This window comes from Stigmatopora nigra, chromosome 14 (genome assembly GCF_051989575.1).
Source record: "Stigmatopora nigra isolate UIUO_SnigA chromosome 14, RoL_Snig_1.1, whole genome shotgun sequence".
NCBI classification, from domain to species: Eukaryota; Metazoa; Chordata; class Actinopteri; order Syngnathiformes; family Syngnathidae; genus Stigmatopora; species Stigmatopora nigra.
In genome coordinates, this window is record NC_135521.1 from 10,107,754 (window position 1) to 10,122,072 (window position 14,319).

The 14,319-nt window shown below is 36.5% G+C and overlaps 2 protein-coding genes across 11 annotated transcripts in view; one reads left to right on the top strand and one right to left on the bottom strand.

Annotated features, from left to right (window-relative positions):
* Positions 1-2,048, bottom strand: part of gria3b (glutamate receptor, ionotropic, AMPA 3b) — a 63,675-nt gene extending 61,627 nt beyond the window's left edge. For 2 of the 6 annotated variants that reach the window (XR_013328583.1, XM_077732401.1), the window contains exons 1-2: positions 1,754-2,047; positions 1,289-1,447 (exon numbers count right to left, since the gene is read on the bottom strand). Coding sequence is in view for 5 of the 6 variants with exons in the window: in XM_077732401.1 (XP_077588527.1) it covers positions 1,289-1,447; positions 1,754-1,832 (238 nt within the window). In the remaining variant the exon portion in view is untranslated. Of the gene's footprint in view, positions 1-1,288; positions 1,448-1,753 lie in introns of all 6 variants that reach the window. The other 4 variants (XM_077732398.1, XM_077732397.1, XM_077732402.1 and 1 more) reach the window with 3 other exon arrangements.
* Positions 1-14,319, top strand: part of LOC144207146 (uncharacterized) — a 163,922-nt gene that overhangs the window by 104,790 nt on the left and 44,813 nt on the right. The gene's annotated exons all lie outside the window — the stretch shown is intronic.

A 14,319-nucleotide genomic window follows, 5' to 3' on the forward strand; every position in this document is an offset into this window, starting at 1 on the left:
ATTATATGGTCAGGAGTCAACATCTAAAGTCTGTAAATGCTTGACATTATGTTTCTTTTCTAGGGTTAGTGATTGTTCAGTGTTGACAGGGTCATTTATTTAATATGCCAGTGAAATGTTTGCAAAATTCCATCAGTCTCAAACACGTGTTTAAAATAATGAGTAATGAATACATTTAACTCATCGGGTGCCTTTGAATGCAATAGACAAATCAGATTTATTCTAAAAATGAGCTATTTTTACATTAGCCACTCATCAACTTTGTCAACTTTCCATTTATGACACCAAATCTAAACTGTAGCAAAAATACAGTACGATACTGGCAGTTGTGGTTGCCAGAATTTTACTATTAAATGTAAAACACACAGACTGTTTTTAGAAACTGAAAATTATCCTTGTAAGAATGATATGTTGCTGTTTGTGACAATGATATTAAGATGTATCTTTTTCCTTCCCGTTTTCTTGGATTCGGACCCACAGTGTGACTTTGGCAGTCAAACGTGCTAACCGCTGAGCAACTGGTAGATTGTAATTTAAATATTATTGCGTGAGAATTTAAGTGGACTGTGTTATTAGCGCCCAGAAGTGATGGCATGAGTTTAAACCCCAGGTGGGAAGGGGGTCGTGGGAACAAGAAAGTAGACACTATTACATAAGACAGTTATGCATACATGCTTTTTGCAGTCATTTTATGCAAAATAACTGTTCAATTTTAGTTCTTTTTGCTGTTAATTTGATGCAAAATCTATAATTTTTGCATTTTTCTATCGGTATAACTCTGGCGATGAGAACTTTAATGGAAAATTCAACAAGTTTTTTTAGCACATGGAAACTTTCTTTCACATGGTTTTACTAATTTAAAATTGGTGATGAGGTTTGATCATGTTTGCTGTATATGCGCTTTGCTGCTGGATGTTATTGTCATTGTCACTTCATTCAGACCTGAAATCTTGATTGATGAAGTCGCCATTGCTTGTCTAATTAGTTCTAGTGGATTGTTATTCCTTATTATTTGCTGTACAAAATGCAAAACGTCAAAATAGGCTTTTTGTTGAAGCAACACTTTCTCATGGAACAAATTGCTGTGATTGCATTTTTTTCTTAATCAAGTTGAAAAGAATTAGACGTTTATTGCTGTCATTGTCATTGAAACCTGCTAATTCGATGCATATAAGACCAATTGTATTAAATGGGGTGTGTGTGCGTTGCTGTCAATTTGCAGTGAATGAGTTAAATCCATTTCTTAACGCTGAGTGCGCACGTATTGCGGTAATGGAGATCCACTCACACGCGTGGGTGACCGAAAAGCTGTTGGATGACTCCAAGTTGTCCACGTTGTAGTTGAGGTGAAAAGGCTTCTCGGTGGTGTTTTGGTTGGTGTTGTAGAGTTGCACCGCAAACCTGAAGGCGCTGTGCTCCTGCACCGTGGAGCGCATGAAGAGACCCCCTGCCAAGATGAGTGACAACCCCACCATTACATCAATCGCCTTACTTTTAGCTTCTTATGAGTAAAAAACACCATGCATTTCACATTATAACTCTATCTTTTAATAGCGATGTCCGTTTTTTTAGCACCGATTTAAACGCACGTCTTTTTTAATGCACATGCTTTCTTTTAATCCGAGTAAACAATTCTGCAGCATTTTGAAGACTAACTTCGGTTTATCTCCACCGCGTTTATTTTACGGTTAAAATAAAAGTCCTGCATCTGCACACAATTCGGCGCTGTGTAAAAGAAAAAAAAATCACTTACCGATATTAATCTGATTAGGAAATCCCGTTGATGCCGTTTCGATGAGCGCCAGTAGCAACAGCGCCAGGCTTTGTGCCATTTTGGCCACCTCCAACCTCTGCTCAACTCCTTAGGAAGAAGATGAGCAAATGCATATGGTCAGGAAAAGCTAAAGATGGGAATCCGGCGGACAGATGATGGTCGCTCACAGTGCACCAATAATGTTCATTGAGGTGCGCGAGAGAGAAAAAAAAAGAGCGACGGAGAGAGAAAGGGGGGGAGGGATAGAGGGATAGAGAGCGAGAGAGAGAGAGTGTGGAGGGGATCTGATTGGACCAATGTTGGATAAACTTGATGTGACATTAAATAAAAGGCACCAACCTGCTACTTTACGACAGCCTCGAATAACCCCCGCACTTGTCCGTATTAGACCAATCAATAGAAAGCACTGCAATCTTTGGTGGCCAATAGCTAGCCGTATGCCAGTGTGACCATTCCAGCTGCATCCTGCAGCAACACTTTTTTTTCCTTTTTCTCTTTTCTGCAAATGATAGTGATCCTGGTTGTAGTTTGCATCATTTTCTGAGCATTTTAGTAGGGTCTTTTCATCAAAGTTAAAGGCAAGGCACCACTTTGGTGGGCTCTGTTTCATTTTATATAGATTTTGTAGTTATTTGGGTTGCAGGGGGGCTGGTGTTTACCTCAGATGACTGGTTTATAGTGGTTTATTTTGGGGAAATATGCATTATGAATTAGACATAACATGGGTATGAGTAATTGAGACAAGATAGTGATGTAATAGATTTTTGAGAAGTGGCAATTGTGGGGGAAAAACACTGGATTATTGGATTATCAATTTGACGCTCAAATCCTATTTGAACTGTTGGCTGAAACGATTGATGTAATCTCTTTAAAAGCAAATATTTGTTTTTTGTATTGTATTTGAGAAAGAAAAGGGTGGCAGGAAATATGTTATATTATCAAATGATTGATTTGATTCTCAAAATTGAGCAGATTCCAAGAAAAAAGTAAATATATCCAAATGCACTACTGGAAATCAAACACACTGAGCATGAATATTCATATCATTATGATGGTTAATGCAGGAATGAAAGGAAAGCGGTCCAAAAGAAATGTAATATACATTATAAGGTATTCCTCGTGTGTAAAATTTGCTATCCTCTAACCTTGAGCTCATTAAAACATAACTAGCTGTAAATTAATCATGATCTTCAGGAAGACATGTTCTTTTATCCATGGCCATACCTTACAAGTATAGCAAAAAAATGACTGCTACTTTATATTTTTCTATTAATTTTAAGATTTGACCAGCTCCTGTGAGAATCAAAATCATACATACATACATTCGTCCAAATATATTGGATTTTTAAAGCTACTTTGTTCAAAAATAATTTTAAATTTGAATACATCAACTGTTTTGGCATCCTCAATCGAACAGAGAAAAAAACTGCACACTATAATAACAATAACTCCCCCCAACTTCATAGACTTTTCAACAAAGCAATGATTGATGTATCCATATTCAAGTTGCAATTACGACGAGTTTGCTCTAAATAATGAATGTTAATGAATGTAATCGACAGAATCTTTCATGATGTGAAAGATGAAATGATCCGTTTAATGTAATGCGACCGAGGCAGGGGAAAAAATACTCTAGTTTATGTTTGATCTGACTTGTAAATTGATTTAGGTACTCAGTTAATTGTATATATATTAAAAAATAATAAATAATGGTAGGCATAGGCTCTTAAAAGCATAAATGACCCCTTCTGCTTGGTAGAGAACATATATGAGTTAGAAGTGTGTACTTGAGACAAGTACTCACTGCACACTGTCCTGTCTAAGGTCCCGGAATAGACTAGCATCCCATATATAGGTCAGCAGAAGTGTCTGACGATGAAAAAAAAATAAAAATAAACATTACATCATCATTACTGTCATTGTATTGGTTAATAAATATAAGGATTTTCACACTTAGGGTCATGGGTCAAATAGAGAATATGGGATGTGTCTTAAAATGAGAAGAGGAATACACGCTGATAAGAATGAAACAGATTTGAACAATCCTAGCAAATAATTATTTGTCAACATCACCAGGTGTTTGGGTAACTGCAGCCGTCTGTTGCAAATGACTTTGGCACCTTAAAACTAAAGAGGCAACAACACATTGAAGCTTTATGTTGTCAGTCAACAGTGATGATTCCATCGTATAAGACATTTAAGGCGATCATCCAAATGTGGGCTTAATCTATTTAAATACATTGACAATCTGAGGCCATTTTGGAGGGGGAATATATATTACACACTAAATAATCAATTCCAGGATTCAGGCATAGTCATTTTACACATTAAATACTTCAACATGTACTTTTGAATGAATAATTGTACATGTTTTGCAACACTGGTCAAGTTCCTTAAACCAGTAGATTTTAGTTAACATTTTCTAAATGTGTTGACAAGAAAAGACTATTGTTTGGATTTGTAACTACATTTTCAGACAATCAGTGTCCTAAATGCAGTTGAATATGTTTGGATACCCTTTTACATATGATCTGTGTGATTAACCTTGCCCAATATGTGTTCAATTTAGCACTCTACTTTTCTTTAACCTACTTTATACTAGTGTGATTTAATATGCATACCTTGGCACAGTCTCCATCTGGCTCATACTATAGTTTTTTTGTGTAGCTCTCAACATTGTGAGTTGTAGTCTATTGTTGGATGACCTGCAGTTGGCAACCTGTAGTTGTACACATAATTTACGCAGCAGTTCTTGGTCTGATTTCCCTTTATCTGTGTGGTTTTATCAGGCAAAGATAAGTATGTATGGATCAAGGATGTGGTATCTCTAAGTTTTGTTTTGAATCTGCCATGAGAAATTTTGAAGTAGTTTGAATAGAATTTAGGTTAATTCAAGTTTGTAACAATGGACCGAAGGTGGATGCTCACTCCCTTGAACCATTATTTCCCTTAAAGTAACTTCTGGTGTATATATCTCAGAGTCTCATTCTTCTTTTGGTACAATGTATGCTCACAGAAATAAAACTGTGTGTTCAGTAACATTACATAGTGTTCGCTGTATTGTGCATCTTCAGAAGTAGTAATTATTTTTTTTCTGTAAATATTGGCTGCGTTTTATCTCCTATGTCTAACTTCCCAAGTTCAACTCCAAAGCTGTGCATTAAATACCTTTGACCGTTCACATAATCAATTAACTTTATGTAATGCCAGTATTTTTGTAAACCTTTTCCACATTATTTTGCAATGTGAGGGAGGATATTAAAAGGTGGATAAGTTAAGTCCCCGCTGAAGGCCTACGTACCAAACTCACCACCCACCACTGCTATTCAGAAATCATAGAAATGGTCTTTACCAATGTAAAAGATGGAATTATTATTGTGCAAAAGGATGCCGTTAAGCAAGCATTATGCAGCTTAAAGGCAGTGGAATTTAGGCAGCTTCTCCAAGAGTCAATCAGTCTTGGCCAGATGTTGGAGGTTGATAAGAGACTCCAAAGGAGCTCTTGCTTATTCTGTCAGTGCATCCTTCTGTGAAAATAGCTGTAGGAAGACGGAGCCAAAAAAAAATCTCTTACAATGGTGCAATCTCTCCTGTAAAGTCACAATAAATATACTGTTGGTGAATAAAAGATTACATGGCATAAAAATAAAACTCTTCACTAGGGTACAACATGTTAAAATGTGATTGTGAAGTTGCTCACTGGCACAAAATTTGGGGGTGGAGATCACCACAGACACCAATTTCACCACCGTAATAGTAGCGTAGCACAAAAGCTACACTATCCAGCAACTTCACTGTGATGGAGGCCATGTTATCAGCTGCAAAGGCTGACACACTTCAGTCTCTTTGCCTTTGGCTTTGTGCCGTCACAAACATGGGACCATAGCAGTCAGTGCACCGTGGCATGAAGACATCTTCACCACATGAGATTTATCTGCTTAGTGCACCAATGGGAGACACATGCACAATGACATAAAAAGGTATATCACTGGATTATTCTTGGGCTGTCCTTCCATATATATATGAAAAAAACAAAAAACAAACATGAAAATAATCAGTAAACGGGCAATATATACAAAAATACTACTGATTGCCCAGTTCTAATTTCATTTTCTGCGTCGATTACATTTATATTTTGCTTGTATAGTATATTTGTAGTCATCCCTTAATGCATATTGATTTATATGCTGTATATAAGACTGATTTGCCTACACATTTTTCTTTTCTTAGATCACCTAGCCTGGTTTATTCAAAGGATGTATTTGCATTGCTCCTCTGAACCCAATTTTTTTTTTAAAAATCCTCCACCAAATCCATGCAAATAGAGCCTTTATTGGTTTGGATCAGTAAAATAAAATAGCTGGAAATACACTGGTAGGGATTAGAAAGTAAAAGAAAGCAGCATTATCTGCATTTTTCTGGTATAATCAATATCCATTTGGCTATTCTATCATTTCTATAATGGTTGATGGTTGTTTCTCTTTGCCTTAATGCTTAATTGGAAAGAAAACAAACTAGTTGCTTCAAATAATGCAAAAGGTAAGGCAATTTCCCATTAATAGCAAGTCATCCTTTTAAATAATTACTAGCATGGACTGTCTCACCTCACCACAGCAGTCCCATGATAGATGCTCCAGCTATTATGAGAGGTTAAAACAATGATACAAATGCAAAAAGAATATCAATATTCACAATGATGATATATGTATATGCATATAATTACACATATTTAAGGTTGCTTCCCCACTCGTACATTTGCATTTATTAGTGCAAACACAAGGAGCATTTAAGGGACCTGAATTGTAGTCACTAATGAAGACAAGATTCCTGTTTGTACATGGAGGAAAATATAAATATTTATCATGCATAACCCATTTAGTACATGCCATCATCCTAATTGTATTTCCTTTGATTTCTAAAATGCTGTCTGTATGAGAGCACCGTCCAAGGTCAGCTACTACACCATGATAAATGTTAAACATTCTGCTGATACCTTGCCGCTACAGTTCTTAGTAATGCAGTCCACATACTAGCAGTTATAATAAAACATTCAGTAGCCTGGAGGATGAATATTACATGTCATTAATAGATCAAAGAATCGGGAGGTCCGGCGGTTTTATGTTTGCTGTCTATGTGCCTTTCCTCCTGGATGCTATTGTCATTGTCACTACGTTCAGACCTGGAATTTCGATTGATGAAGTCGGTGTTGCTTGACTAATTAGTTCTAGCGGTTTGTTCTTCCTTGTTATTTGCTGTACAAAATGCAAATAATGCTGTAATATGCTAAAAGACTACAAGAATCCATAAACTTAGAGAATCTTGTCCTGTCAATCAATACCAAATTGGATTTGCAACATAATGTCAAGTCAGCTGTATTTCTGTGAATTCATTTCACAGATAAAACCGTAATCAAGCTAATGTGGTTGTCTCAGCGGAATAGTTGCAGTTAAAAAAAAAAAAAGATTAAAAAGCCACACTGTGTGAGGAATCCACAGTTTTGTCGTCCATGATACTGACAACATATCTTGTCTGTACAGATTTGAGAATGAAGTACTACGAACCCAACGTGTTCATTGGAATATAGTATGTAATGTACATTCTCTACACATTGATACAAATTTGCATAAACCCACATAATGTGCTGTCAGAGGCAGCAGTGGGAGGCAGCGGACGGCAAAGAAGAGTCTTTGTTTGTTCAGTTTGATATGCAGATAGAGGAGAAATGATATTAAGATGGCTGTGTAGGCCCCCGCCAACCTGTAAAACATAACCTTCAGCCTTAGCTGTAATCTGTATGCATGTCTGGGCCAACATGCAACTCACATTGCATTTAATATGGAAATAAAGGAGGAGCATAAACCAAATGTGCGATAGTGTTTGCATTTTTGCACTTGCAATGACATATAACTCTTAATCTTAATGAGATGGTGGAATCACAGACTTTATATACTGTGCATAGTTGACTAAAAAATATATATAATTGTCTTTAGGGAGAATTAACAAACCATTCATCAAGTTCTTGTTCATTGTAATAATTGCTGACTGAAAAGTGCACAAGAAATAGCAGAGAAAAAGGGAAACACTTCTAGCGGTTAGTAGTGTTTCCTCTTTTTCTCGAGTATAGTGGGACAAGACTTGTCTCCCTGCATACAAGGTGTGAATTATATATTAAGTCAGACTGCAGATGCGCATGAGTGCATTATTTACTGATGGCGGCAGAAGAAACACAGATGCTCTTGAATGTTCAGTGTGCTGTTGACAGCTGTAGAGGTTGTTCAAGAAAGCTTTGATTCACTTTCTATATAGAGATTAAACATGATGTACGCTGTTAACCAATGTTAGACCATATGTTTTTTGCTTTGAAAATAGTCAATTATCTGTATGTTTCTGTTCATGCAGAAAATAATACTGCTTTTGTCAAAATAGCCCAATTATGGAGGATTGGACACTTTGTATCCAATAGCCCAAACCTTATGGATTTCAGCCTATTTAACCAGGGTGGTTCAATCTAATGAAAATGAGCCACACCTTTCTTTACCACTGGGCTAACATAGAGTATGACTTTTGTTACCATGACAACGAGGGCCAGAGCTTGTGATTTGTGAAGAGGCAAGTGACTTACATAAGCAAAAAAACACCTGGAATTGAAAGGGAAAGTCAGCACTCAAGAGAAAAAAACTGATTTGCAGACATTTTAGTACTTGAACACTAAATTTAGAATTGGGGTTTGCAGTTTAAAAGGGATCTTGTAATTATTGGTGGGGAAGAACAATGTGATTTTCCCTAACTGCTCCACAAACTAGTTTGTCGAGCTCAATTACAGTTCAGAGATGATAATTTGAAGATTTTTTCCCCCTGTGCAGAGTTTGCATTTCCTCTATATTTAACCCAAACTCCCAAAACACAGATGAAAGGGTAATTAAAGATATAAATGGTGACAAATTGTGTCATCCACAAAGAAAACGATCCATTACAGATTTTTTTTCCATTCAAGCTATGCCACAAATCTGCATAAAAAAGAAAATAACTCTTTATAACTGTGGTTTCCGATTGAATATGACATAGTTGGTGCAGTTTCACTGGTATTTTTAACTTTACGTTCTAGTGACATTTCCATGACAAGTTTCAGGTTATAAAGTATTCTCACATCACTTTTCCTGAACACCACATTTCGCTTTCGAATCATTAAATTTTCACAGATATTCTCCTTTCTTCTTGAGGTTAAATGTTCCAGATGTGTCATCCCTGTGATGCAACTGGCTTCGACAGAAGCCGTTATTGCTCAGTCCCCAGTCCCTCTGCGTTGCATGTATACCCATATGCCCTTGTAAAAACAACCCTGATGCATTTCTATTTATTTGGTAAATTGGTGGCATTTGGTGCCGTAGAAGAGCTCATTTATTGGACATGAAAGCTGATTATTGGTAAAGACAGCTGGTGTGGGAACAAAAAAAGGCAAAGGAAATCCAGAGAAGATAGAGTTGGATTGATTTGCCTCAGAGGAAATGGATGGCCCTGTCACAAGGTTGGAGGGTTATAATTTATCCTGTAGTGAGGGCAGAGTAAAGCCCAATTGTTGTTATAATTTGGCAGATAAAACCTAAACAGCTGAACCTAAACCTTGTGAAAAATATTTAATTTGAAAAATATGGAAACTTGGAAATGAACATTCTGCAGAAATTGCTTTAAGTGCATTTCTCTGCACGTCAGGTCATTTCTTGTTAATTTAATTGCATTTTAGGGTCCTTACCTGTTGTTTTGGGTTTATTTCCAAGAAAGTTTTAATTGATATTGGTGCACTCTTTGCTGTTTTTTTTTTTTTTGGTAGGTTTCTGGTACGTCAAGGTTTATTTTTTTAAATTATTTTTCTTTGACACACTTATTTTAAACCCCCTTCACCTGGCATTTGAAAATGTTAAATTTTGCAAACGCTAATCTTGTTAAACACCTTCAAGATTATCGCGCTTAAAGCATTAATTAGATTTTAGGTTTATATTGTCATTATTTATATGTATAGAATATGTGTGCATGGATCTTACTAGGGAACCGAGGGTATGCATTCAATAAAATCTTGCACGTCAGGATAACATATTCAGTATAAATGTGGAAGCTCTTAGAAAAATCTGCATGTACAGCATGCTTAGCAGTCGTCTCACTCTCATCTCTATATTTATTATAATATTGCCTAGTTTTTACGTTAAAAGTTAATGGGCTCCTGATGTATCTACTAATGTTGCAAGCTAAGATTAAAAAGATCACAAAAGTTGCTATAACTGTAGAATATATACTTGAAATATTTTGAAAAATATTTAAAAAACATACATTTAATAAGACAATAACATGATTGTATTTAGAGCATAGTATAGGCAGTTACAGTTCATCTGCCACAGTTGAACAATAGCTAATTAAATATAAAATAGCTCATTAAAAAATGCAGTTCTTATACATGGGCATTTTGTTTTTTGTAAAATAGTATAATGAATATGCTTAGCAACAATATTGCTCTATTAATCTTTTTCTTCAAACTTAATCGCATCATTATGTGGTTGTTAAATCCAACCAATGTATCCTCCTCCCCTATTTTACTTGTTAACAGTCAATTCAACATTAAAAATGCAAGTATTCTATTTCATAACTCAACTTCTAATTTCCATTTACTCAGTAGGGCGCCGAAGCGTCATGTTGTGTACTGCTTAAGATTTGTGTGTCTTATTCACACACACTCATTCTGACACATGGCTTGAACTAAGAAGTAGGAAGCATTCAACTAACCCAAAGACGACATGCCCTACTGATTTGATCAAGTCCCTCTTACACCAAATGTTAAATGAGGACTGTCAGGGGTTGAACGTTTCCTTTGCTGTTCCACGACTTCTTCAAATGTCTAAATGAATCCTTCCGAACATATTCAAAATAGCCGGATGAAAGAAAATCACATGATTGTGTTCTTTGAAATCTTGTGAGATGAATGTTCAGTGTAGACAAATGTTATCCTTGTGTGGTAACCTGTCAGGCTACTGCAATAATTGGCAAATGGGGCTTATATACTGCACTCAAAAGGCAGTCAGCCAAGCGATCTGTAGCAAAATGATGTATTACAAGACAGGCCCAATTTGCAGTACATTTAGACCACATATATGTTAGCTAGACCTGTATGGTTAAAGCTAAATCTCAGATAGATGTTGTAAACTGTGGATTAGTTTCTGCATAGTTTGAAATAATAAAATAAAATATATACCTTTCTAATATAAAATCCTAAATCACAAATGAACTGCTCTTTCCAAATTGTCCCAGCTCTCTGTAGGTTGACTGTGCTTTCATCAAAAATGGACTGAGTACAGATCTGAAGTGGAGCAGAGAGTAGACTGCCCACTTGTGAGGCACTCATGAAATATGTTAGATGGTGCTCTTGGTGGGAGCACTAGCTTTCAAAGATCAGAAATGATTGGGCATTCAAAGGGCGTTTTTAGTCAGAACACAACCCTAGACAGTAGGTGCACATGTAAGTGGTAACTTAGCTTTGAAATCAAGGCTCTCAATATTACCTTTTTACAATACAGTTAAGAAGAACCTTTACATTCATAGACAAATTGTTCCAGTTCAAAATCAAGAAATCATTTTATAAAGTGTAAGAGATCTTGGATTGGGTGAAATTAGTCACCATTCCTGTTTAAATTGAGATGATAACTTTTCAGATCAGCTGTTTGATAAAAAAAACAAAAACACCATTAGGTATTGCAGTGTAACATAACAGCTCAAATGGTAAAATCTGTTGATATCACAATTTAATTCTCTTGAGTACTGAAAAAATCCTTTTAGTGCAGACTGTTTCATGTAAAATGTACTTTAGCTGGATAAAGATACACTTTGAGTGGCTACCGTCCTCCACTCCTCGATTTTTGACAGCTGCTTTGCCTTCTTAAGGTGACCCATGTTTTCCCGCATGTATGTATTAGTCTTTTTTTTCTCTACCTGAGGCAAATTTTGAACAAAAATGTTTGGAATCCAGTTTTCAACTATATGTCAATGCATGTCCACAATCCATACATTTAAAATGCAACTCAGGTACTGGCAACTGCCGCGGGGATGTGGGTTGATGTATTCCCGGTTGCTTCACTCTAAAAGAGGAGCTAGAAGGATCTGTCAGACTGGGTGGACAATCCTCGAAGTGGGTTGCTACAAAGATGCCATTTTCACTGTCTCACTTGGCTTGTTATGACAGGCAGCCATTATTTCAAACCAGTTCATAGCATCGGAAAACAAGGCTGGATTCAGCTGGGTTACTGTCAAATTTAAGGACTATCATTACACCAGAGGCTTTTTACTGCTCTTTATGGCTTGTAATGTCAATGAACCAACACTTATTATAATTTATTGGAATATTGTAAACTATACTAATATAGTACTATGGGAATAACTTTAAAAAGAGTTTCTGAAGCGATAAATAGTTATCATCTCAATGAAATTAGTTTTTTTCTTCCTGTAGCTAATAATGCTTCACCCATTAATTATGTTTTCAATCAGGGAAAACAAACAACAGTAATATTTTCTCGCTGCACCTGTATCACATGCTTCTCCCATATCTGTTAAATAGTTTTAATGATGGCTGTACCAAGCCACTGAATTCTTGTGACTGTCTGCACTTTACAATTTGCCATTATAATAATTTTCTATAAGGAGTTATTCAATTCACAAGCACTATATGGCTTGTTCCAAACACAAACTAGAACATATACTGAATACTGAAGAAATACATGACCTGCACATATTGCACACAAGCGACCAAGTCTAACGATGGAGGAAGTTTGAGATTGGAGCTAATTTATTCTCGGCAGAAGTCAGATAGCCTCACACAAAAGCAATTCTGTTTAATTGACATCGCATGAACAGTAAGAATGAGTATTGACACGATTATTTAAGGAACTGCCAAGGTGCAGAGGCACAGCCTTTATAGATATATAGTCGTCCTGTGAACACAAGTTCCATAATGATCTCCGAAGGCCTGAGAGGATGAGCAGCCGAAATCGTGTTAACCATGAAAGCTCCATCTGACATCCAGACTTCACAGGCACACTTCAGCAAGCTGATCTCCTCCTCCAGCAGCGATAATTGCTTCATCAACCGAGTACCGTCCTGACCCTCCCGTAGTCTCTTTGAAAAACTCTGCATTTGAGTTAGTTAACTCTGTTTTTCTTTTGGCCAGCTCATCATGTCTTCTCTTCCATCTCATGCATTTGAAAACGAATGGTCTTGATAAGAGCGAGGGTGTAAATCCCTTGAGATACCTATTCATTTCTTTACCCCTTACTCTGAATTGAGTGCCGGGCAGTTTTAGGATATATGTATATGCTTATGGTTAATATTATTTGGATTCATTAGAATGGAAGTTGATCTGAGGGAAACTGGGATTAATGATAGTGTCATGTCACCTAGGCTGTTGTTTTTGTGCCAGTTTAAGTATTGTGAGGTACTGCTTAGATGTAAAAGATGATTGCGATGAGAGATTGACAGGTAGATTGAGAAATGTTCGCAGTGGTGCACTCTGTATTGGTCCGTTATGGTCAAGTGGAATGTTTTATTTACCAATACATTCCCCTCCTTACTCAAAGTAAAGAGTTCTGGGTCATGAACAAAAGGACATGATTGCAGATAAGATTGCTTCAAAATAAGTATCTTCTATAATGTTCACACTCTGTACAAGGGAGAGAGTCGACTCTTCTGCTACTGTAGGCGCGTGATCAGGTGGCTTGGGCCAAGTCGATGTCATACCACCAAATAGATTCATCACTTGGCGGAATAGAGAGAACATGCTGTTTGACATTGCTCCTGGCCTGCTGTTCTGGCACATTCCAACAGCAAATATAAAATCAAATGTTTACTATGTAGTTACATTTTGGTGTCCAAATTAATGACACAAACTTTGTAAATAGGCAAGTGTTTATTATTAATCACATATTTATTTGACTGTTAAAATTCAGTTACTTTTGAATTAATTGTAGTTAAGTCAATTAGTATGAATAAAAAGTCTAGACATAACTTGGGCAAAACATACCTTGCATACCGACAATAATTATGGTATTCAGGTAAAATACTTTCATAGTTTTTCATTGAGATTACAGATAAATGAAAATTGGTTGCTATTTTCATACCACCGATGCCTACATGGTTTTCTTGATGAATCTGCAGATTGTGGTTCCATTACGGTGTGTTTTTATTGTTCCTTGGCTTAAGATGAGCATACTCAGACTTGATTAAACTATTTCAGATCAGCTGTTCAGACCCAGGATGATTACAGTTCTCAAGTTTAGATGAGGTCGACTCAGAACTCAGGTAAAGATGTGAAGAGCGAACTTAAATTGCTTGTTGGAATTGCCCCCTGGTGACTACACCAGCGTTTTTATCATGTCTATTCACAATGTGTGCTCTGGGGAAATGCCCACTTAAATCTACTCAATAACAACCAGACAGATTGATTAGAGACAGAAACCTATGGAGTTTATGGACTTCAGGGGGAAACAGGAAAAGGTGTCTTGATTTAAGTAGAA